Source organism: Schistocerca piceifrons, chromosome 8 (assembly GCF_021461385.2).
Source record: "Schistocerca piceifrons isolate TAMUIC-IGC-003096 chromosome 8, iqSchPice1.1, whole genome shotgun sequence".
NCBI lineage: Eukaryota > Metazoa > Arthropoda > Insecta > Orthoptera > Acrididae > Schistocerca > Schistocerca piceifrons.
Window position 1 is genome coordinate 368,298,657 of NC_060145.1, and position 26,982 is coordinate 368,325,638.

The window sequence follows — 26,982 nt, forward strand, 5'->3', positions numbered from 1 at the left end:
TATTCAATCTGTATATTGAGCAAGCAGTAAAGGAAACAAAAGAAAAGTTTGGAGTTGGCATTAAAATCCATGGAGAAGAAATAAAAACTTTAGGTTCGCCGATGACATTGTAATTCTGTCAGAGACAGCAAAGGACTTGGAAGAGCAGTTGAGCGGAATGGACAGTGTCTTGAAAGGAGGGTACAAGATGAACATCAACAAAAGCAAAACGAGGATAATGGAATGTAGTCGAATGAAGTCGGGTGATGCTGAGGGAATTAGATTAGGAAACGAGACACTTAAAGTAGTAAAGGAGTTTTGCTATTTGGGGAGCAAAATAACTGATGATGGTCGAAGTAGAGAGGATATAAAATGTAGACTGGCGATGGAAAGAAAAGCGTTTCTGAAGAAGAGAAATTTGTTAACATCGAGTATAGATTCAAGTGTCAGGAAGTCGTTTCTGAAAGTATTTGTATGGAGTGTAGCCATGTATGGAAGTGAAACATGGACAATAAATAGTTTGGACAAGAAGAGAATAGAAGCTTTCGAAATGTGGTGCTACAGAAGAATGTTGAAGATTAGATGGGTAGATCACGTAACTAATGAGGAGGTATTGAATAGAATTGGGGAGAAGAGGAGTTTGTGGCAAAACTTGACTAGAAGAAGGGATCGGTTGGTAGGACATGTTCTGAGGCACCAAGGGATCCACAATTTAGTACTGGAGTTCAGTGTGGAGGGTAAAAATCTTAGAGGGAGACCAAGAGATGAATACACTAAGCAGATTCAGAAGGTTGTAGGCTGCAGTAGGTACTGGGAGATGAAGAAGCTTGCACAGGATAGAATAGCATGGAGAGCTGCATCAAACCAGTCTCAGGACTGAAGACCACAACAACAACAACAACAACAACAACATAGTATAAATGATTAAGGCTCAGCAAGCACTATTGAACTATTCTAATAGATTTTCTTTGAATATTATGTAGTTCAAATTGCAGGCTGGAATATATGTTCTGTACATGAAGTAGTGAATTTTCTAGTAAATAAAATGTGAAGTAGTGAAGGTAGTGCCAGCATTAGTAACTAGAGATGTGTGACTGTAATTGGACTTCTTTTTTAATGTTTAATAGGGATGTAATGATGCAAAATAGCATCCGTATGGGCAAAACACTATTTGTGAGAAAACCATTATAGCTACAGGCAGAATTCAAGAGCTAATGAAATTTGCATCCTAAGTCATATGTAATATGTATCTGTAACATGTATCTGTAACATTATAGTTTTTATATGTTTTTGGAAGTCTGATGCTACTCACATCAGTGCGAGGGTATAGGTAACGGCAGCCATTTTTGTGTGGCGACTTGGATTTCAGCAGGAGTTTGAGTGGAGTTAGCATATGTATAGGACGTGTGTGGCTGTAAGTGTCCTTGTATGTTTAACTGAAATATTTTCTAAGTCATCAGTTGAGGACAAAAGTTCCGCATGTGACAATCATAAAGAACTCTGAAATATTTTAAGCATGTGTGGACTTAGAAAAAGTTGCATCGCATGGACTGGTTGGTTGGGACTTGTAAATATTTCATGAGTATCGATCGTGAAGAGTTTGAAACATTTTTCAGATGAGGTCTCTAAATTTCGGTTTAGGTGACTTAGTTTAAACTTCTATGAACTGTTCTGCATTTATCTTTGATGGTGATCTGCAGTTCAAAAATCATTAGTGTGCAGTAATGGAACTTCAGCATAGAAGTGTGCTGATGAACTGTATTCTGTAGGGATTTTCTGAAGTTTAAGTGAACATGTGATGTTGGTCAACTTACGTTCTAGTTCTGACTGATATTATTTTAATAATAAGCGGTTGTTTAATAACTTCAGTCTGGAAAAGTAAGAAGATAATGTTATTTCACAGCGAATTCCTGACTGCCTTGTGACTGATTTCATTTGGGTTCATCCAATAGATGCATTGTTTAGTCCCTCTACTGTAACATAGCCAATGTTTTAAAATCCAACCATGCATCAGGAGACCCTACGAAGATTTTTGATAGAACATCAAACTATGGCATTTCTTTCATCCTTTTTAGTATTTGGAGAATGGTCATCAAATTTAGTGAGAAGGTGATTTATAAAAGACAATCATAATCCATGAGCTAAAATTTGACATCTCGTAACATCAGTGTCTTAGGTGGTGAAATTAATAATAGGAACACAGAAAATTATCTCGAGCACATATTTAAAAAATAATATCCACTGGGTTTTTAAGTTACTGTGTAAGTTAACGAATATTGCAGACATTTAAGAACAGGAAGTGGAGCAGTATTATGATTGCCTTTTTAATTAGACAGCAAAAGGTTTAAAGCAACAGCAATAACCAATGTAAGCGTATTAAAAGGTTTTTTTATTGACAGCTATTGTCTTGACGGTGCTGCTGGAAAATGGCAGATTGAATCCAAACTTTAAAATTTTAATTTAAAATGACTTCAGTTGTCATGTTTTCAGAAAATAGAGTTCTCATATAAAACCAGGAAGACTGTAAAGTGTGTGTAAGCTTGGGCAAAGTCATGATCTTACTAACTGTTACCAAAATTGAAAGTAATTTCTCTCGATTACATTGTCATCAGCACGAGGAGGAGGTGGGGGAGGAGAGTAGTATGAGTACGAGTAGTTGGGGAAAATCAGTTTCCACTTCCAGAATTAGAAACAGTTGTGTGTGTAACTCGAACTTCTTTATACGTTAATTGCTTGTATTTTCTTCTTGTTCCAACAGGTTGCTGTATCATTGGACAACTGTTGCTGCATGTATTGTGCTCCTAGTTTTCTTCTTCATGTTTTTCAATACAGCTGGTCCCCATCAGCAGGTATCTATAATTTCTGTTATTATAAACTAGTGACAGTTTCCTTAATTTTATGAAGCATTTTATAAAGCATTTGGAGGCAGAAAAGTAAAACAAGAATCAGCTGAAGCAATTTAACTAAACCTGCACCTATAATAAGATAGCCACATCTCCACCATCATTTGGTTTGATTTCATTTATTTGTTCATTCAGGGATCATCTCACAGTGATATAAGTTTTGTCATAATACAATGAAAATAACTAGCTCAAAATCTACATACACACAAAATGCATTTTCATGAGGATAGGACAGGCGCACATACACACTATACTCTCTTAGTTACAAGTACTGATCCAAGGCATGCCAGTATACATGATTTTTTGGTAATTCCAGTATGTATTGTCAGCTGAAATTTGGCATGTAGATTTCAAGTAACATTAAGAGTGCCAAAAAATTATGGTTGTATTAAATGTCAGACTGTTCCCTTGTCAGATATCTCGTTCTATGTCTTACCATGTGAGTGGAGGCATTATCATCTGCCAATCTCCTACTGAGATATTCATGCACCACTGAATAAACATGGTCACTTCCAATGGTATCATAGACCTTCCTTGTCATCATTTGCATTGTTAAGTTTATTTAACCCCTTTGAACATCATATTATTACTGCCCAAATTATTGCAGAATCTCTACCAAGTGTCACAGGTGGATGAAGATGTGACTAGATTTTCCAATACATAAAGACATCCTGTAGTCAGAAACATTTGTATTTCAGCTAGTTAGTTAGTTACGTGTTCCATCGGTCAATAACGCAGAAAACCTTTATGATGTGGAACGTGTCAAATGCACAAGAAATGCACGCAGGAAACAAGTTCTTTTTCTTTTTTGTTTACATTATAGTTTTATACCTAAATATTTCTATTACCTATCCCATTCCCTTAAATGGCACAAAATGCATATATTATATATCCATATTTATTTACTCATATTCAAGAATTCATATGTGGTATAGAATGAGTTGTCAAGGAGGTATGATTTCAATTTGTTTTTGAAACTATCACTGCTGTCTGGCAGACATTTTATTTCATCTGGTAATTTATCAAAAAATTTTATAGGAGCATATTTTACCCCTTTCTGTGCCAAAGATAGGTTAAGTAAAGGATAGTGTAGGTCTTTCTTTTTTTTTCTGGTATCGTAATCGTGAATGTCGCTGTTGATTTTAAACTGGTCCATGCTGTTGAGAAAAAAGTTCATTACTGAGTAAATGTACTGTGAAGCAGTTGTAAGAATTCCTAACCTTTTAAACAGATGCCTGCAAGATGTGTGACTAAGTACCCCACACATTATTCTAACTACTTTCTTTTGAGCAGTGAATACCTTTTGCCTAAGTGTTGAGTTGCCCCAGAATATTATTCCGTATGACACCAGAGAGTGGAAGTATGCAAAGTATGTTAGCTTACTAATTTCTACATCCTCAAAATTTGCAATTGTTCAGATTGCAAAAGTTGCTGAACCTAGTCGCTTCAGGAGATCCAAAATATGAATTTTCCAATTAAGATTCTCATCTATATGTACACCCAAAAACTTAGTATGCTCTACTCTGGCTGCTGACTTCTTTTGATGTGTTATGTTTATTGAAGGAATTGTACTTTTTGCAGCAGAAAATTGGATGTAATGTGTTTTTTTCAAAGTTCAGAGCAAGCCCATTTGCAGAAAAACAATTAATCACTATTCCAAAGACAGTATTTATATCATTTTCTATTGAACTTTCTTTTACTGGATTAATAATTATGCTTGTATCATCAGCAAACAGTGTCAGTTCAGCATCTTGTTTCACATAAGAAGGAAGGTCATTCACATACATCAAGAACAGGGGGGGACCTATGATTGAACCTTGTGGAACACCTAATGTAATTTCACTCCAGTTAGATGAAGTGAAAAACTCCTTTGAATCACTTGAAGCATATCGGCTATCATTTCTGTAACACTGTCCTTCTGCATCTTCATCAATAAGTCAAGCACAACTTGCCCCCCCCTCCCTCTCACTCCCCCCTCCCTCTCACTCCCCCCCTCCCTCTCACTCCCCCCTCCCTCTCACTCCCCCCTCCCTCTCACTCCCCCCTCCCTCTCACTCCCCCCTCCCTCTCACTCCCCCCTCCCTCTCACTCCCCCCTCCCTCTCACTCCCCCCTCCCTCTCGCTCCCCCCTCCCCTCCCTCTCGCTCCCCCCTCCCCTCCCTCTCGCTCCCCCCTCCCCTCCCTCTCGCTCCCCCCTCCCCTCCCTCTCGCTCCCCCTCCCCTCCCTCTCACTCCCCCCTCCCCTCCCTCTCACTCCCCCCTCCCCTCCCTCTCACTCCCCCCTCCCCTCCCTCTCACTCCCCCCTCCCCTCCCTCTCACTCCCCCCTCCCCTCCCTCTCATTCCCCCCTCCCCTCCCTCTCACTCACCCCTCCCCTCCCTCTCACTACCCCCAGTCCCTGTCTCTCACTACTCCCCATCCGTGTCTCTCACTACCCCCCCCCCCCCTCTCTCTCTCTCTCTCTCATCTCTCTCTCTCTCTCTCTCTCTCTCTCTCTCTCTCTCTCACTACACTGTGAAAATTCCATTCACACCATGTTTAAGCCGTCCTACACCCCATGTATTTAGTGATAAAGACTTGCAAGAGTGTGATATTGATCTATCAATTCATCCCACCTCGAATGTTGGTTGTGATGGCAGCTTCAGCGCAGCCCAAGGTCTAGGTTAGGTTGGATGGTTGTGTGTTTTATGGTTGATGATATGCAAGTGAAAACAGTGGAAAGTACTTGATCTTACAGTTAAAAGTTGACATTAGGAATAGTAGTAATGCAATATTTGAAAATACAGACAAAATTTTAACTGTGTATTGTACTATCAGAAGAAATACCCATCTTGTAAATACAATTGTTAAACATTTGGTAAAAGTTACAGAGCTGACACCAGACCTCATTTTTAGTAGTTTATGTACGATATATGTGTGTGATTTGCAACAGAATACTCATTGGAGCTGTACTCATTATCCGTTTTCTGAAATTACCATGCAATTTTAGCTTTTATGGGGAAAAGTGCATTTAAATACGCAACGAAAATTCCTGGCTACACTATAGGTTTGTTTGTTAGCACAACCTTTATTCGGCCTTCAAATTCCTTGGCTGCACCAATTGTCAACTGAGTATAAAATCGGAGCAAATTATCTTCTTGGTTCAGTTTTTTGACTATAAGTATGTAATACATCCATATCGTGAGACACAAGGTTCTTAGAACAAAATACAGATATAGGTCAGCATATGGGATATGGCATCTAATGTTAACTGCGCATTTTAGTTACTACTTGGGACTTCTACTTGCGATTTGTCACAAAAATCAAAGTTAAGACTCGGTAGCGTGTCACAAAGAAAAACAGTAGTACATAGATAGGCTGTCAGAAGGCACATGGCATCGAATGTTGACTGCACTTTTTAGTTGCTACTTGAGACATGTCACTGAAATCACAGCTAGATAAAAGGTACACAGGAAGTACAAAATTTGACCAACAGATGGTACATGACACTGAATGTTAAGTGCTACTTGCAACTCCTAGTTGTGACTGAAATTGTAGCTAGATTCTGTTAAGTTGATCTGATATCTGTGACTTCAGAGTCACTGTGGTTTATAACACATACCCAATGTCTTCCTCACCCGTAATAGGCAGGTTTAGGACAGGTGCCAGAACAGCATTGATCAACCAGTGGCAGAACATGCTGCTGAGCAAACAGTGCTGAATTAGGATAGCTCTTTTGCAGCCTGTGCAATCCATCAATCAATACCCCAACCCCTCTCCCCCCCCCCCCCCCCCCCCCCAAAAAAAAACACCCTCTGTTTTCCCTCATTACTAACTTCTCTGAACTGCATGGATGGGAGTTGTCCTTAAACACATCGTCTGATCCTGCAGTCCTCTAGTCTCAATCGGTGCTAGCCTGTCCCACTTACAACCCTATTCCCATGCTGCCAACTGCACTCATTTTACACTCATATCCTCCTCCTGTATGCACTCTCTCTCTCTCTCTCTCTCTCTCTCTCTCTCTCTCTCTCTCTCTCTGTGTGTGTGTGTGTGTGTGTGTGTGTGTGTGTGTGTGTGTGTGTGTGTGTTTTTCTTCTCTGAAGAAGACTTTGGCTGAAAGCTAAATGTGTAACAGTCCTTATATAGTGTCTGTCTACAACTCAGTGTCATCTTTATGGTGAGTAGCAGTCCTTATATTGTGTCTGTCTACATCTCAGTGTCATCTTTATGGTGAGTAGCAGTCTATTCTTTTCTTATGTTGTCGACAGTCTTTGTTTACTACACCACACAGAAAAAAACTAGCAATAAAATTCCTGGAAATGACTCCCAAATTGATTTTATACTTTATAATATAGGAAATGTTATTGCGGATTGAATTACTGTTATTTAAACCAGCAAATATTAGAAGAGTAAATCCACGGGTGGCAGATGTTTGCTGAGCGCAAAACAAGCTCTGGAGACAAGTGCCTCAAAGGCAGTAAATATCCATATCATTACTCACTTGTTTGCTGATATCTCAAGTCTGCTGACTTAGAAACATGATATTCATACTTATCAGAGAACCTATGGTGAAAGTTGAATTTTTTGTTCCATTATTGTGCATCAGATAATTGTCTTAATAGGAATTGTTACTCTGCAGTAAGTAACTAGTGATGGTGTCTATAAAATCTTAATGCGTAATTGGCTAGTTCATGGCATGTTATTTTTTAGTAATTAGCAAAAGTTTTGCCTACTTTACTGTATTTCCATGACTGTCAGTATTTCTGATTCTAATGTCAGATGCAGACAGTTTAAATAAATCCTTCAGTTTTGCATAAGGTGTACTTTTCTTGTTCCGAATCCTTTTTATCTTGAAAATCTGAATATGTTTAGCCAACCTAAACAATATAAACAGCCGCCCAGGGGACTTGTGTTTCTTTCGTGAGTTCGTGCATGCCGCACGTGGGGCCCCGAGCTATTGCAGCCCATTCTTCCTGCCCTGGCTGCATTTCCTTCTTCATGCCCCCCCCCCCCCCCCCCCTGCCTTCCCAATCTTCACTCCTTCCTTGCTACCCCCTCCTTTCCCCTCTCTTGGTGTTCTGAATTATGTCAACGTTATTATCTACCTATTTCCCTGCATTGCTTGCAATTTTGCTCCTCCTGCCTGTTCTCTTTCATCCCTTTCGGAGTTGAGGTCACAACTTCAGGTTTGACCTCCACTTCTACATTTTGTGTTTTTAGTGTGAGCCATTTGGGCAAGAACTCCGGCTCTCCCTAGTGCTATGACGTGGATTCTTCTCGCCCCTTCCTTCCCCTTTTCCTTCCCTGCTGTAGCCCCTCTCGACCTCATGAAGTCACCAGCGTGTGTAGCCAGTCAGTGTGGTGGGGCTGTTATGCATACATCTGGCTAAGCCCCTGACAGTACAGGGATCACACTGTTGATACATGAACTTTTCCCTCCCCCATGTACACCAAGGAGTGGTTGCTTGTCTTGCTGGAGCATTGGAATTCCTGGCAACAGCTGCCGTGCCAGGTGGTCTTTGCTGTGGCTGGGTGGTGTCCTTGGGGAGAGCCCCTGATCAAAGTAGGTAGTATCAGGATGAATGCTTGGTGCGTGAAGTGTGTCAAGCTGCAAAAATCTGGCTGTTTTCAAATGGCCATCTTTTTGAATGATAATCGAACATTGAATGTTGCTTCATATGATTTGGCAGTCTTCCCTTCCCTGGCTACACCCTGGGAGGAGGGCAAGGCTCGCTGTATTTGGATGAAACACTTTCCCTGCTATGTCGTCTGTACTAGGGTGGATGGGGACACATGCACCGCCACAAAGCCCTTTTTTTTTTCGGGCTCCCTGTTGGTCAAAACTTCTTCTGCCACCCAATCTGCAGTTCTTCGTGCTTGTGATAATCTTGGCGATATCCCAGTGGTTATTACCCTCCACCAGTCTCTGAATATAGTCCTGGGAGTGATTTTTCATAGGGACCTCATCCTGCAAACTGATGAGAAACTCTGGGCTAATCTGGAGCGACGTGGTGTTCATTTTGTTCGACGTGTATAGAAGACAACCGCACTGATGCCCACCTTAATTATAGCTTTTGAGGGAGATGGAGGAGGTCAAGGTTATGTGCTACAGGTGTGACATGAAGCTGTACGTCCCACCACCCGTAAGGTGCTTTTGCTGCTTGCGTTTTCAGCATATGTCTTCCCGCTGTATGGTGGACCCTCTGTTTGACCACAGTTTTTGGCTGCCGAGGCCAGATGCCATACACAGTGGTCGTGTGTGTTAGAGTTGATTTAGAAGAAGGCCTTTTGGCCGAAAGCTTGTTTGTTAGCAGTCTTTTTGTTGTGCCTGTTGTAACTCTGTGTCTATACTATAGGGTGAGTAGCAATTTATCCTTTCCATAATATTGTCATTATTCTATCCTGGACTCTCCGTTGTTTGATTTCATTCTACTTCACATTTTGAAAACAATGTGGGGACTAATTCTTATATTTTTCTGAAAAATGTTTAAACATTCTCCTTTAGGTCCATATCTTTCATTGTATTATCTAAAGAAACACATTCGTGCACATTATTTTCCACTACATCAAGATTTGTGTAATTGGATGTGGTAAGTATTCACGCATGTGGTCAAAGGACTTACGGAAGGGAAAAATATTTTGCTTGCTTTGTTAAATTAATGTCTCAGTAATTATTTAGATCACTTTGAGATAATAAACATTACAGCTTTTCATTTGTCCACTTGTAGTAAAACCATATGTAGAGTTAATATTTTGGTTATGCGTGCAATAAGAAGATATTGGTGTGCAGGGATGTTGTGATGATAGAATTCAAATACAAATGAGCACTGCGTTAAATATTGTATTCAATGGTGACGTAACGTGGTGTGAGTGTAGATGGTTGGCATAATTGGCTTCAGCTAACTAATCTTGAAAAGTTAGACATTTCAGTAACTTGTGATGGAATAGAGGCTGTCTGTCTGACCTTTTAGTTTTATATTATGTGTTTAAATGAAGGACATAATTTCTGGTGATCGCTTAATTTCAGAAGGTGAAATGTTTACACAGTTCTAGCTTTTGGACCTATTAGTTCCTTCCTCAGAGAGAGAGAGAGAGAGGGGGGAGATGGCTTGGAGAACGTCAAAAAGAAGGGCAGGACACTAAGGGTCCACTTGTACTGAGGATGTATAGGTGTAAATTGAAAGAAAATGTAAATGGTAGGAAATTAAATTTTAACTGACGACATGTAGGTAGGTCCCTCTCATACTAAGGTTAGTGTGTGTGGGTCTTACTTTTCAACTTCCTTCAGTGTATCCCTCTCTCCTCCCTGAGGAAAGAAGTAATAGTTCAAGTGGTTCCAAAAGGCAGAACTGTGGCACCAGTTACTTTGATGTGTGTCTTTTGGGTCAGCTAAACATTTTGCCTTGTGAAGCAATTATATATATCTGAATTTCCTCTGTGCTTATTGTGGATTTCATCAGTATGTACAGGTGCTGCGGTCAAAGATGGTATGGTGCCTATACTGGGTGGGGCTGGGAGTCTTGTCTTCTGTAGGCCTTGGCACAGGCCTGCATACATTCCTGCTCTACCTCGGCCCGCACATTGCGTCTGTTACCCTTGCAGCCTATGAATGTGGCAGCTTGAACTTCCCAGAGCCACCTTATCCTGATGAGTAAGTAGTCATAATGATATTTTGAAAAGGAAATACAAAGGACTAAAACATCCATATGAATGTAAAGAATGTATTTAGTACTGCTTCAACTTGGTACAAAAGCACTTGCCCATGAAAGGCAAAGGTCCCGAGTTCAAGTCTCAGTCAGGAACACAGTTTCAGTCTGTCAGGAAGTTTCAATGAATTGATAGGTTGTGCAGCAAACCATTGGCAAAGGTTCTCCCAATGTGGATGACTGGTAAGCGTAAGGTCCTGTGCTCATTGAAGATGATATGGATACACAGGTTGCTTATGAAGTATCCCTCATGCCATTTGTCTTGAACTGATCTCTGGCTTGTTCTAGACAGCTAATAGAAATTGCTCTTCATGATTAGGTGTAACAGCAAGCTTCCTCGGTCAGTAGTCTGTGATGCTCCGGATCCTGTCTTGGCAACATTACAAAACCCAATGACGTAAGTCAGGTGACTTTACTGTCTTCAGTCTGGAAACACTATCTGATGCAGCCGTGTTGCCTCGTGTCCATTACCTAACAAAATGAATATCCTGCCACATTTGAGTGGAGCACTTTCAGTTAACTCACTATGTGCAGTACATGCATGCAATGAATACATTGAAGGTAGATGAATGATAAATGTAAACAAGTCTGTCTGGTAATACAACACCCTAGGGGTACAGAGGGTACAGAGATAAGTGAAGGGTTCAGGTTGTACCTGCAAAGCTGTTGAATGTCAATTTTCATTAATAACTCAAAAACTGAGGATTTTCGGACATATGTTTATCAGAATATTTTTCTTTTTTTAGTGTAACAAACCTGTTCCCATAGTTTATACAACTGTTTCAAAAATACTTTTACAAACTATTCTCCATATTAAGCTGATAAGGCAGAAATAGTGCTCTCTGCTGATAATGCAAGCATCATAATCAAACCCAACAGTGCTGCAACAAGAGTAAGAGCTATAAATGATACATTCAAAAGATTATTGGTAAATGATCTATCACTTTAAAAGAATCGGTTCTTTACAAGGCAAGATACATCACATCAATAACCATACAGAAGCAGGTGGGAGGTTGACTGTGTAAAACCAGTTGTTCAAAATTCCTAGGTGTTCATATTGATAAGAACTAGAATCGGAAGTCATGGATTAGATCTTCCTCAAACACTTAATTGCTGATTTTGCCATTGAAAATGTTACAAAATTAGCTTACATTGCATACTTTTTTCATTGATGTCCTATGAAATAATTTTCTGGGGCAGTTCCACACTCTGACAAAAAGTAGTCATTGCAAAGAAATATGCTGTAAGGGTAATATTTGATTTCCGTTCTCTGAACTTCATGCAGCCAACTGTTCAAAAAAGAATAAGCTTACTATCAGCAGCCTCACAGTACATTTATTCTCTTATGAAGTTCATTGTGAAGAAACTGGCACAATTTGAAAATGACTGTAACATTCACAATTATAACACTGGGAACAAAAATAGCTGAAGTTATCCACAATTTAAGCTTACTCTTGCACAGAAAGGGCCAGAGTATGTAAGCATAAAAATATTTGACCGCCTTATATATGTAAATTGAAGATACTGGTAGGTAATGAGAGATTCAAAAAGAAATTGAAATTGTAATAATTTCTAATAATCTCTATGTGGTTGGATTTATCAAATTTTATTGCGGATTTAGATTTTTTAAAGTCTAGTTAAGTAAATGGCCAAACTGTAGCCACATTTTCACACACAAAATTTGTTTCCTGTGAACCTACTGATGCACTTCAAATCGTAGCCTGTTTTACCATGTATGATTCACAGAGCATGCAGGAAACTAATGTATCTGTTTTTCACTTTGCTGCCTGTTTACGAATAGATTATAATCCCGTAATCATATTTGTTACACATGTGCCGCATCAAATCACAGACTCATGAACTCGTCAATTTGTTATAAGCATTCCAAGTGGGCGGAGAATCATTTAGTTAATTTTATATACAGGGTGTTTCAAAAATGACCGGTATATTTGAAACGGCAATAAAAACTAAACGAGCAGCGATAGAAATACACCGTTTGTTGCGATATGCTTGGGACAACAGTACATTTTCAGCCGGACAAACTTTCGAAATTACAGTAGTTACAATTTTCAACAACAGATGGCGCTGCAAGTGATGTGAAAGATATAGAAGACAACGCAGTCTGTGGATGCACCATTCTGTACATCGTCTTTCTGCTGTAAGCGTATGCTGTTCACAACGTGCAAGTGTGCTGTAGACAACATGGTTTATTCCTTAGAACAGAGGATTTTTCTGGTGTTGGAATTCCACCGCCTAGAACACAGTGTTGTTGCAACAAGACGAAGTTTTCAACGGAGGTTTAATGTAACCAAAGGACCGAAAAGTGATACAATAAAGGATCTGTTTGAAAAATTTCAACGGACTGGGAACGTGACGGATGAACGTGCTGGAAAGGTAGGGCGACCGCGTACGGCAACCAGAGGGCAACACGCAGCTAGTGCAGCAGGTGATCCAACAGCGGCCTCGGGTTTCCGTTCGCCGTGTTGCAGATGCGGTCCAAATGACGCCAACGTCCACGTATCGTCTCATGCGCCAGAGTTTACACCTTTATCCATACAAAATTCAAACGCGGCAACCCCTCAGCGCCGCTACCATTGCTGCACGAGAGACATTCGCTGACGATATAGTGCACAGGATTGATGACGGCGATATGCATGTGGGCAGCATTTGGTTTACTGACGAAGCTTATTTTTACCTGGACGGCTTCGTCAATAAACAGAACTGGCGCATATGGGGAACCGAAAAGCCCCATGTTGAAGTCCCATCGTCCCTGCATCCTCAAAAAGTACTGGTCTGGGCCGCCATTTCTTCCAAAGGAATCATTGGCCCATTTTTCAGATCCGAAACGATTACTGCATCACGCTATCTGGACATTCTTCGTGAATTTGTGGCGGTACAAACTGCCTTAGACGACACTGCGAACACCTCGTGGTTTATGCAAGATGGTGCCCGGCCACATCGCACGGCCGACGTCTTTAATTTCCTGAATCAATATTTTGATGATCGTGTGATTGCTTTGGGCTATCCGAAACATACAGGAGGCGGCGTGGATTGGCCTCCCTATTCGCCAGACATGAACCCCTGTGACTTCTTTCTGTGGGGACACTTGAAAGACCAGGTGTACCGCCAGAATCCAGAAACAATTGAACAGCTGAAGCAGTACATCTCATCTGCATGTGAAGCCATTCCGCCAGACACGTTGTCAAAGGTTTCGGGTAATTTCATTCAGAGACTACGCCATATTATTGCTACACATGGTGGATATGTGGAAAATATCGTACTATAGTGTTTCCCAGACCGCAGCGCCATCTGTTGTTGAAAATTGTAACCACTGTAATTTCGAAAGTTTGTCTGCCTGAAAATGTACTGTTGTCCCAAGCATATTGCAACAAACGGTGTATTTCTATCGCTACTCGTTTAGTTTTTACTACAATAATGTAAAATATGTGTAGTATCACCTAGTGTAAATGAAAGATTGAATGGCTCGAGAAAATATTGTGTTTTTAGAGGCAATACATGTATATTATTCTGAAATATTACATGTTATTTGAGTGTACCAAAATAAATATCATTCTTGCACAGAATCATATGCAGTGATCACCCAGACCAACAGTGGAAGGCCAGCATCTTGAATATCATGGCAAAGGTGCGATTGGAGGCAATGATGTGGGGTGCGGGCACAGCCCTAGGTGAACTGCCTCCGTACTTCATGGCACGTGCAGCTAGACTTTCTGGCTATGATCCTGATGATGAGGATGATTTAAATGAATTTGAAGAATTGCAGCGCAAGAAGAATGATCCACAGCGGATGGTAGGGTGCTTTACATTTTCTATACTAACTCTATATTCTGTTCAGATTTTGATGGACTTGTCAGCAATTTTCTTCAGAGTTTACAACTTTCTGAAACAATAAAAAAAACACACACATATTTTGAAGTTTTGTAGTAACTTCGTGTGATGTAAAATGATATTAAATGAGTAACATATATTTTTGTTTAAAATAGCTTTTTACATTAAACCACCACATACTTCAAATTTCGCGTACTTTGCTCCTATTTCTTTCCTGTCTTCGGGTTTGTCGTTAACTGTTGCTACTTAATCAACATGCTAACTCTATTACCTTTTGCTATACTTGTATTTCTGTAGCCCCAAATCATAATTTTCAGGTTCCAGCAAACACTTATCACTTTTCAAATAAGTTGGGTTTCATTTCTGTACAGATAGTACTTTAAATGTTTTGCTTTCTGTATTCGTAAATATTTCTCACGTAACTTATGCCATTGAAAGTTATGTCATGTGGTGGATATACTATGATGACCTGATGGATGGAGAAATATCAGATGCTTTTGTTTTGAAGGAAATTTTTTCTGTTCAAGAAAACTTAAACAGTAAACCACAAGATGTATTAGCAGAGGAAGTGGTACAGCCTATTGCTAAAAATTGTTCAGATAGTGTAGCAATTAATATTTTCATTGTGGCTGAACATGTGACTTCAGTGAATAACTTTGAGAAGAGAGAAAATGCATCCAGAGAGAAAGAATGCATCCATACAAAAAATAATTGGAAACTTATGATTGTAAATGCACACATCGCTAACAACAAATGTTTTCTCTTGGAGCACTTACATCTCAGCAGTGAAATGAAATGCTTAATGCTGTCATGACATACATTTTCTTTACTGAAGTTTCTCTCTCTCTCTCTCTCTCTCTCTCTCTCTCTCTCTCTCTCTCTCTCTCTCTCTCTCTCTCTCTCTCTCTATTTTCTAGTGATCACGAATGTTTTGAATTGCAGACGACTCTTGATGCTGCAAAGCTGTTCATTGAAAGGATGGTTGAGAAGGTTGGATTTCTTGGGATCTTAGCATGTGCATCAGTAAGTATTCAGACAGATTGATAGTTTTATTGTTGCATTATTTGGTATTATTTCTGTGAAACCTTATTTGTTCTACACTTTCCAGATACCAAATCCATTATTTGACTTAGCTGGAATAACCTGTGGGCATTTCTTAGTTCCTTTTTGGACGTTCTTTGGTGCTACACTGATTGGGAAGGCTGTGATAAAAATGCACATTCAGAAGATGTTTGTGATAATTGCATTTAATGAAACACTGGTGGAGAAAGCAGTAAGCATGTTGGCATATGTTCCTTACATCGGTCCCAAACTCCAGGAACCCTTTAAAGAATATCTTGTAAAGCAGAAACTGAAACTACATCGAAGATCAGGATCTCCTTTGCCATCAGTGAGTATATCTTTTAATCTCATAATTCCATAAAACACAATTTCACTATAGAATTACAATATTCGACATTACAAGTGTTTGAATTTTAGTAAACTAAATGTGAAAGCTCCAAATGTTGATATGAGTAGAAATAATGTAATTGGTATTAATGTTGTGTGTAGAACACAGTATGTGACAAAAAATGATTGGTGGACAAGCACCATGGTAACCTGCTGAGTCTTTGTATGTTCGAGAGGCATGTGTATAATGATGCCACTAATCGTATGTATGACTTCGTCTCCCCCCCCCCCCCCCCCCCTCTTCCCAGGGGCCTAACAACTCTTCGGTGGGTATGTGTGTGTGTGGTGTGCATAGGTCCCCAAGCTTTTTGCTCATTAAGGACATGTCCAGTGAAGTTGATCCCTTAAACAAGATGAGATATGGCTCCCTTCTTTTGCCATCCAGGATGCCTTCCTCCACACCTGCAACCATTCAGGAGACATTCCAGTGAATATTGCTCCTCACAAGTCTTACTGATATGACACAGGATGTACTTTTCCATAGGGACTTCCTCCTCCAATTTGATGATGAACTTAGGGCTCATCTGAACGATGTGGTGTTCATTTCATCCAGCATATCCAGAGGTGCTAAGGGCAGTCATGTAGACACTGGTGCATGCATCATAGCCTTTGAGGGGGGGATACTCTGTCCGAGAAAGTTAGGGTGATGGTATGCAGATGTGACATCAAATCATCCATTCTATCTCCCATGCATTGCTTCGGTCACTTCAGGTTCGGTCACACGTCCTCCCTATGCAATGCCACTCCCATCTGTGGCCCCCCTGTGGGTCCAGGGGTTAGAATAGGCTCGAGGTATCCCTGCCTGTCGTAAGAGGCAACTAAAAGAAGTCTCACTTTTTGGCCCTAAGTTAAGGTCCCATTTTATAGTTTGACCTGCCACTTTCCAAATTCTACAGAAGTGCAGGCCATATGGGGAAGGACGCCTTACGTGGTGCATGAGTTATCCATAGTGCCCTTCGATTCAATCTCCTGAACCTCTTGTCATGGCTTTGCATCTCCACCTGCAATTAAAATATCTGGGGTATGTCACCTTCTTCCGTTTTCTCTCCTGTGTTCTTTTGCCCCCATGACAATATCGGATTTCTCTGCACCCAATATCCAACACGGTAGCCAGTCCGTTGTGGTGGGGCCGTCAGGTACCCATTTGGTGGTAGCCACCTGACAACACAGGGATCGCACTGCTGATGTCTGAGCTGTAAACTGCCCACGTATGCCAAGGAGTAGATGCTTGTCTTTCTGGGGCATCAGGACTGCCAGCAAGGGCCTTTGCTGTGGCTGGGTGGTGGCACCCGTAGGGAGAGGCCCGGATCTGAATGGGAGGCATCAGGGCGGATGACCCGAAATGACTTGCTGGTGACCATATGGCACCAGCAGTCTCGAAGAAGGGCAAGATTGAGTACAGTGGTGACAGATATGACCCTAAATTGTTCACCTCCCTCGCTACACCACGTGAGGAACATAGGGCTACAGAAAGAAGAGAGCCATATTCACCTTGGTATTTAGTCTGTAGCAGAATGGACGGGAACTCCTTTCTACCTACAAAGCCTCAAGTTATTGTTGAACATGTTGAGGATAAGTTTGGGGAAGTGACAGTGCTGTCCAAGATGAGAATTGGTACAGTCTTAATTCAGACAGCATCCCCAGCCCAATCCAGGGCGGTACTCTCTTGTGACCGATCGGGTGATATTCCTGTTTCCACCACACCCCATAAAATCTTCAACATGGTCCAGGAGATTATTTTCCATTATGACCTCCTGTTGCAATCTGACAATGAGCTCTGCATCAATCTAGAACGGCGGGGTGTTCATTTCATTTGGCACATTTACAGGGGACCCAACGACAACAGGGTTGCTACTGTCCCTTCATCTTGGCCTTTGAGGGTGATTCATTTCCTGAAAAAGTCAAGGTGATGGTGTACCGCTGTGGTGTTAAACCATACGTCCCTCCCCTTATGGTGTTTTAAGTGCTGGTAATTTGGGCGAGCCAAAAGCTGCTGGACGAAGAGCTTCACAGTCTTCCTCTGTGCCTGAAGCTACTTTGGAGAAGTCCTCCCAGCAAGTGCATAAGGAGAAGCAAAGAAAGAAGTCTGCTAAGGAAAAGGACCCTCCGGTGGCCCCAACACCACCGCTCCCTACAAGTTCTGTACCTGAGGATGAGGTGCAGATCTTAGCATCCCCTGAGGGCCAGAATCTCACTGATGACTCATCCACAATAGGAATGGATACAAATACTCGATCGGCGGCAGCAAGTGATCGTGAGGTGTAACCTGCCTCCTTGCATGCTTCATGCCTTCCCAGACTCACAATATCATCATCCTCCAGTGGAATTGCTGCAGCTTTTTCCACCTCCTGGCTGAGCTACAGCATCTTTTAAGCTTTATGCGTGCTTTCTGCATTGCCCTCCAGGAAACCTGGTTCCCAGCAATGTGGACCCCTGCCCTCCACGGCTGTAGGGGATATTACAAGAACTGTAGTAAACATAATAGTGTCAGGTGGAGTTTATGTCTATGTCCTGAACTCAATATGCAGTGAACCTGTGCCCCTTCAAACCCCTCTTGAAGCTGTGGCTGTCAGGATAAGGATGACACAGGAAATAACAGTCTGCAACATTTATCTTCCTCCAGGTGGTGCAGTACCTATGAACGCATTGGCTGCATTGATTCATCAACTCCCTAAACGTTTCCTACTTTTGGGAGATTTTAACACCCATAACCCATTGTGGAGTGACACTGTGCTTACTGGCCGAGGTAGAGATGTCGAAACTTTCTTGTCTCAACTCGACCTCTGCCTCTTAAATACTGGGGCCCCCACACATTTCAGTGTGGCTCATGGTACTTATTCGGCCATTGATTTATCACTCTGCAGCCCAGGACTTCTCCCATCTGTCCACTGGAGAGCCCATGATGACTTACGTGGTAGTGACCACTTTCCCATCTTCCTGTCACTCCCCAAGCACCATTCCCCCGGACGTCTACCAAGTTGGGCTTTAAATGAGGCAGACTGGGAAGCTTTCACCTCTGCTGTCACCTTTGAATCTCCACCTATATGGTACCATCGATGTGGTATGAACCGTGATTTTACTTTCAACTTCTTTTCTTGAAGAATTTACTTTATTTACTTGCGGTTCATCAAGAACATTAACACATTTAATCACACTAGGTGAGCATGGAAGTAATTGCCAGGGAGTAACTGATGAAAATGAAATCACCTTTAACAAATGGGAATTTTATTCATAAAAGCCTTTTCAAAAGAGATTAAAAATTTATAAGCAGAAAAACCCCCTTGAAACATCAAGTTACAATTTTATTTAGAGGCAGAAAGAACAATATTGACAGTATGAGCCTTTGGGCTGAGAAGCTTGCCGCTCCCTTTCAACACGGCCGTAGTCACGACTGCTCGCAACAACGTTTGAAAGACTACACTTTTGCAAATCTGCAACACACCAGATTACTTTAAACTAAAAATTTTAACAACTCACACAAGGACATAAACTATGCACCGCGTAGGAGGGATGTAAATGGTACAAAACACTAACATTAGAAAAATTACCTTGCCACCGAAGGTGCAACTTGATTTAGGAAAAAAAAAAAAAAAAAAAACTCTTATGGTGGAAGGGTGGCAACATTATACACTAAAATGGCCATTTAAGTAAAAACCCGTGAAATGCAGTCTCACAAAAAATATACAAACATGTTCTACATTACACATATACCGCCTCTCAAGATGATAGGCAAGATAAAAACATATTTCAGGAATTCGGCCGTTACACTTCACTTCAAGGAATAAATTCGTTAACACCCAACCCAACAAACATGACAGAGGCAGCTATTAACGTATGGCAGACCGACAGACAGACACTAACTGCCTAACAAATGCGAACTAGAGACAGACAAGCAAGCTGGGGACGAGAGACTGACCCAGAACACAAGTAGAATTTAACAAGTAAATGAAACAACATATTAGCAATCACTTAACTCCTAATAAACGGCGATGTCTGGCAAAGACCTAGCGCAGCACCCCCAAAACGCTCTCCCGAACCGTCCGCTGCCAGCCGCTTCAATGGACACAGGAAGCTGCGCCAATCTCCCATCTCACGGCGTCACAGCTCACGCCGACCAGACCAATGTCGTGGGTTGACTCCTGTTGCTCCCGTGTCGGCCATGAAGCCACTACTCGCTACACAGCGTGGCCCACTGGCTGCCATGTGGCGACCTCGCATGTACCGACGCTCAAGACGGACAAGGCATCTTGTGTCTCAGTGCGCGACCCACCAACCGGTTGATACAACCAACCTTAAAGGTCAGAGAATTATCCCCCAGCATTTGGCACCCTCAAACGTCGGATGGAAAGGAAAGCTCTCTCGTTCACTGAACATCACAGTGAACCCTATAACGCTCCACTTACAGAGTGGGAGCTTCTCAGTGTCCTTGCACATTGACCCAACACAGCTCCTGGGCCAGATCGGATCCACAGTCAAATGATCAAACATCTTTCGTCCGACTACAAGCGACATCTCCTCATCATCTTCAGCCGGATCTGGTGCAATGGCATCTTTCCATTGCAATGGCAAGAGAGCACCATCATTCCAGTGTTCAAACCCAGCAAATACCCACTTGATGTGGATAGCTATCGACCCATCAGCCTCACCAACGTTCATTGTAAGCTGTTAGAACATATGGTAAGTCAGTGGTTGTGTTGGGTCCTGGTGTCACATGGCCTACTGGCTCCGTGCCACGGTGGTTTCTGCAAGGGTCGCTCTATCACTGATAATCTAGTTTCCCTTGAGTCTGCCATCCAAACAGCCTTTTCCAGACACCAACACGTGGTTGCCATCTTTTGTGATTTACGAAAAGCTTACGACACGACATGGTGACATCATATCCTTGCCACATTATGTGAGTGGGGTCTCCGATTTTTATCCAAAATTTCCTATAGCTCTGTAGTTTTTGAGTCCAAGTTGGTGCCTCTCCTAGTTCCCCCCACATCCAGGAGAATGGGGTCCCGCAGGGTTCTGTATTGAGTGTATCTCTATTTTTAGTGCCCATTAACGGTCTAGCAGCAGCTGTCAGGCTGTCCATCTCACCTTCTCTGTATGCAGATGACTTTGTACTGCTCCTCCAGTACAGGTGTTGCTGAGCGGCACCTACAGAGCTACCAGTGTACAGCCCCGAAGTCATGTGTCATGCACTTCTGTTGGCATCGTACCATCCTGAGCATCCTAATTACCGTCTCCTTTTCCCACCCACGGCGGTTCATCTCCCACATTGAAGGCCCAGGTCAGGGCTTACGATTGCAGTTCTTACCCAGTCTCTTCTGTCTGAAGTGGAGTCCTTGCCTTTACCACCTATAGTCCAGGTCCATTCACATACACCTCCATGGTGTACACCTAGGCCGAAGCTTTGCCTGGACCTTTCACATGGTCCTAAGGATTCATTTAACCCCCACAGCTCTCTGCTGTTGTGCTTCCTCCCATTTTTTGACCATGAAGTGGTTTACACTGACGGCTTGATGGCTGATGGTCATGTTGGATTTGTGTATATTCTTGGAGGACATATTGAACAGCACTCCTTGCCCAATGGCTGCAGTGCTGGTGGCTATATCTTGTGGTCTTGATCACATCCATTCATGCCCTGGGGAGTCATTTCATCATCTACATCTACATCCGTACTCCGCAAGCCACCTGATGGTGTGTGGCAGAGGGTACTTTGAGTACCTCTATCGGTTATCCCATCTATTCCAATCTCGTATTGTTCGTGGAAAGAAAGATTGTCGGTATGCCTTTGTGTGGGCTCTAATCTCTCTGATTTTATGCTCATGGTCTCTTCGCGATATATGCGTAGGAGGGAGCAATACACTTCTGTATACTGACTCCTTGAGTAGCCTACAATTTATCAACTAATGCTACCCCCCTCCATCCTTTGCTAGCGACCATTCAGGAGTCCATCTATGCCCTGGAACAGACCAGTCGCTCTGTGATGTTTGTTTGCCACAAGGTTTTTCAGCTTTGGGTGACGGAATGGCACAATATCAGTATGCACAACAAACTGTGTGCCGTTAAGGAGACTACGAAAGTGTGGAAGTCCTCCATGCGGGCCTCTCGCAGGGATTCTCTGGTTCTCTGCCGGCTCCGCATTGGCCATATTTGGCTAACACATGGCTACCTCATCAGTTGTGAGGACCAACTTCAGAGTCACTGTGGCTCACATATGACTGTCGTCCACATCTTGCTGGACTGCCCACTTTTAGCCCCTCTGTGGTGGCCTTTTAACCTTCCCAGCACTCTACCTTCAGGTGCTGGGCAACAATGCCTCAACAGCAGATTTTGTTTCACATTTTATTCTTGAGCGGGAAAGGGGGGTTATCATATCATCTAAGGGTGGGCATTAGCCTTCTCTCGAAGTCCGCCACCCTCCCTCCATTTTAACTCTGTTGCACTTTCTTTGTGTTTGTTTGTCTTGGTGATCATCTTTTCCCTACATGTGTTCATCTTGCCTTGTCTTTTTATGGTGGAAATTTTAATGTGTTGCAGGGAGGCTGGCTCATCCTCTTTTATTATTGTGATCAGCCACCCTAGACCATATGCTCTATGGTTTTAATAACCTCTTATGCTTTTCCTTGTGGTGTATGTTTTCCCTGTTTTTTGTTTGTTCCATTCGTTTTCTTTTTAGGTGTGGTTCCCCATTCCTTTTCCCTCTTTTATTTTCTCAAATGTTCTTTTGGTGTTTTTGTACCTTGAGCCTTGCTTGCGTCAGGAAAAATGGACTGATAACTCTGTAGTTTGGCCCCAAGATTGCATCTGGAGGGGTCTGCACCTTGGTTTGCACTGATATAATTAGTTACTGGATCTCCCTTCATACCAATCTAGAAGTAATAGCGGTACGAGTGCAGACAACCCTACCAATCACCATTTGCAATGTCTACCTCCCTCCCAGGTGTGCCACTTCCTTACGTTGAACTGCCTGCCTTAATACAGCAACTCCCACTCCCGTATCTCCTCCACAGGGACTTTAATGCATACCATCCCCTGTGGGGAGTGCCACTTCGATGGGTACCCCACAGGGTTCTGTGTTAAGTATCACTCTCTCCCTTATTGCCATCAATGAGCTTGTACCATCTGTTGGGCCTCTGGTTTCCCCAGCGTTATATGATTTTTGCATCTTATGCAGCTCCTACTTGGTAGCATGTGCTGAGTGCCAGCTCCAGAGTGCCATCTGACTGGCCTCCTGGCCCTTTCCCATGGCTTCCAGTTTTCTTCCTCCAAAACGCGGGTTATGCATTTTTGCCATCGACCCATAGCACATGTGATCCAGAACTTTATTTAGGCAACCAGCACCTAGATGATGTAGTACTGTCCTGTTTCTCGTGGCTCCTTTTTGATAGGAAGCTGATGTGGCTGCCCCAACTTACCACCTGAAGACCACCTTGCAGAAACTTAATGCTCTCTGCCTCGTGGTCCATGCATCTTGGAGTCCAGACTGTGCTACTTTTCTCCATATTTACTGCATTCTGGTTTTGTCCAGACTAGATTATGGTTGTCAGATTTATGGCTCAATGGATCCTTCCACTCTGAAACTACTTGACCCTGTTCATAATTACGTGGTGCATCTGGCTATCAGTGCATGTCACACTACCGTATTTACTCGAATCTAAGCTGCACTTTTTTTCCGGTTTTTGTAATCCAAAAAACCGCCTGCGGCTTAGAATCGAGTGCAAAGTAAGCGGAAGTTCTGAAAAATGTTGGGAGGTGCCGCCACTTCTGCCGTCAAATATATGTAGCGCTACACAGGCATGCTTTGCAGGCACAAAGATAAATACTGGCGCCAAAACCTCTGCGTCAGTAAAAAAATTAAAAATAAAAAAAAAGGTGGAAGACGAGATTTTTTGCCTGCGCCCCGAGTTTCGACCACTGCATTTTCATACATTATCCATCGAAGTAAATACAAATCCCATATTGTTTCATCTTCGAATCTTACCATGTTTCAATGTACTACGAAAATCCGACTGGCAAGGCTGTTAGAGTTGGCCATATTGACAAACATCCCTACGTTCTGAATTTTTTCTACATGTGAGAAGAGATGGTTGCTAATAGGAACTTATATGAATTGTGAATCACATGCAGTATTCTCTTCACCATAAGAATAATATGAATGTAAACATTTTGCCATGTATTCTTCAAATGCGGAAGAATATACATATCATTTCATGTTTATATTCATATTATTCTTATGTGTAATAGTGATAGTCAGAAATCAAGCACGGCAATTGACTAGATTTTTAAATCTAAGATGACTCTAATTCCTGTGCAGAATGTACTAAAGAGGCATCTGCAAAGATTTTCAAACGGAGAAAAATTTTCGCTAAACTCTCGTTCAGAACATCTTCTATCATAGGCAGTCTATTATTTGGTTCTTGTTGATCATTATCAAAGAAAGCAGCAGTGTAAGTAACAACAAATAGCAGTCTCTTGCCATTGTTTCGCTATTTTTTAGTAGTAAGTGGCGGTAGCACGCACAAAAGCAAGCCATGCTGCGAGCGGCGACAGGCCGTAAACACTCATTATCAGAATGCGACAAACAATGCGGGACACAGTACAGTAATGCATCTTCAGCTTAGAGTGACGTAAACACCTATAACAAAGAGAACGGCACTTATCAGGTCAAAGAAAAATAGCAATCAATTCAAACGAGACGAAGCACGTGAAAAAGGAAGGATACTCGTATAAATACGGACGGAGCGCCTGACACATAGTAATGGCTACCTGGTAAAGCTTAACTTCTAAGCTTACGACTCGAACCAAACTACTGTAGCTGTATCGTCATTCATTCGACCTAAATTGTGTCTCATATTACAGTGGACCAACTTTGTTTCTATTTGGAGGTGCGGCCTAAAACTTTTCTCTCCCCTTGAATTTCGAATATCAAAGTTCTGGTGCGGCTTAGATTCGGGAAAACTTTTTTTTCCTGGATTTCGAGTCTCATTTTTCAGGTGCAGCTTAGATTTGAGTGCAGCTTAGATTCGAGTAAATACGGTAGTCCTGTCAACAGTCTCCTCGCAGAATTGGGGATTCCTCCTCTATGAATATTTAACCAATATTTAACCAACTTCTTACAGACTTTGCTTTGTGTATCCTCAATGGCGGTTCCCATACCCACTCCAGTACCGCTCATGGCAACTTTTCTGCTATTGATCTCACAGTCTCCTCCCGTGCTCTTGTGGCTTCTCTACATTGGTCACCCCAAGATGATCTTTGTGACAGTGACCACTTCCCGGTGCTTCAATTGTTCACCTGCTCCCACCAGGCAGACAGTCCCCATGTTTGGCTTCCTGCAGAGCCAATTGGCCTTTATATGCATCTGTTGTGCAGTTCGACACTTCTCTCTCGAATTGCATTGATGTGGTTGAGCGGGATGTGTCTGCCACTACTCTTCATGCTGCTGACACTACTGTCCCTATTTGCAGTACTCCCTCATTGTTGACTGGTACCATGGTGGACCAAGAACGTAGCATTCATTGTCCAGGACCGCCGACGGGCGGTGCAGTGATTTAAGTGACACCATTCCCAGACTAACCAACTTTTAAGCATCTCTGTGCTGAGCCTCGCTACCTTATTAAGCAGAGTGAAAAGGAATCCTGGGAGTGCTATGTTTCCTCTCTATGGATGAATGCCTCTTCATCGCATGTTTGGTCCGAGCTCCATAGCCTTGTGAGCCACCAGCGACAGTCAACTATCCAGTGTCTTGTCATCTGTGTACTGATGCCATTGGTCATTGCAGAACACCTCATGACACAGATTGCAACAGTATCGGCGTCCTCTTCCTATCCTGCTACCTTTCTCTGGTAGAAACACTGAGATGAATAGATCCTCCCTCCCGTTTCAACCCATACCAAGCTGGACCCTATAATGAGCTCTTCACAGTATGGGAATTCTTACAGGCTCTTACCTCTTCACATGACATGGCCCCAGGCCCAGATTCCATCCATCGATGATCCAACACTTTGACATCATCTAAAGGCAATCTCTCTTCAGTGTCTTCAACTGCATTTGGCTCACAGGTGCCTTCCCCTTCGCAGTGGCAAATGGTATAGTTATCCCTTTCCTTAAGCCTAGGAAGAACCCAGCATCTCTCGACAGCTACTGCCCATTTAGCCTGATTAATGTACTTTGTAAACTGCTTGAGAGGATGGTTAGCTTGAGATTTTGTTGGGTACTCGAATTTCAGGGCCTTTTGTTCCCGTATCAGTGTTCCTTCCAAGAAGGACGATCTACTACAGACAATTTATACAGATTGGAAACAACAATCCAACAGGCTTTTAATAACTGCCATCACCTTGCTGTCTTTGACCTACATAAGCCATATGACGTGGCTTGGCACCATCACGTTTTAGTTACCCTCCATGACTAGGGCTTTAGTGGCCCCCTTCTGGTTTTTATCTGTGAGCTTTTGTCTCACTGGCTCTTCTGAGTTAGAGTTGGCATTTCGCTCAGCACCCCTTGGGTCTAGGAAGACAGTACCCCACAGGGTTCTGTGTTAAGTATCACACTGTCCCTTATTGCCATCAATGAGCTTGAACTGTCTGTTGGCCCTCTGATTTCCCCAGCGTTATATGATTTTTGCATCTGATTCAGCTCCCACATGGTAGCATCTGCTGAATGCCAGCTCCAAAGTGCCATCTGACTGGCGTCCTGGCCCTTTCCCATGGCTTCCAGTTTTCTCCCTCCAAAACGCGGGTTATGCATTTTTGCCATTGACCCATAGTACACCTGATCCAGAACTTATTTAGGCAACCAGCACCTAGGTGATGTAGTACTGTCCTGTTTCTTGGGCCTCTTTTTTGATAGGAAGCTGATGTGGCTGCCCCATTTTCCCACCTGAAGACTACCTGCTTGCAGAAACTTAATGCTCTCTACCTCGTGGCCCATGCATCTTGGAGTCCAGAGTGTGCTACTCTTCGCCATATTTACCGCACTCTGGTTTTGTCCAGACTAGATCATGGTTGTCAGGTTTATGGCTCAATGGCTCCAACCAATCTGAAACTACTTGACCCTGTTCATAAGTACGAGGTGCATCTAGCTATCAGTGCCTGTTGCACTAGTCCCGTCAACAGTCTCCTCACAGA

The 26,982-nt window shown here is 42.4% G+C and overlaps 1 protein-coding gene across 2 annotated transcripts in view; it reads left to right on the forward strand.

The window, feature by feature from the left end:
• The window catches only part of LOC124711378 (vacuole membrane protein 1), a 109,112-nt gene that overhangs the window by 66,811 nt on the left and 15,319 nt on the right, over positions 1–26,982 (forward strand). For both annotated transcript variants that reach the window (XM_047241430.1, XM_047241431.1), the window contains 5 exons: positions 2,738–2,828; positions 10,322–10,512; positions 14,150–14,378; positions 15,359–15,439; positions 15,525–15,806. In XM_047241430.1, the coding sequence (XP_047097386.1) occupies positions 2,738–2,828; positions 10,322–10,512; positions 14,150–14,378; positions 15,359–15,439; positions 15,525–15,806 (874 nt within the window). The remainder of the gene's footprint in view (positions 1–2,737; positions 2,829–10,321; positions 10,513–14,149; positions 14,379–15,358; positions 15,440–15,524; positions 15,807–26,982) is intronic.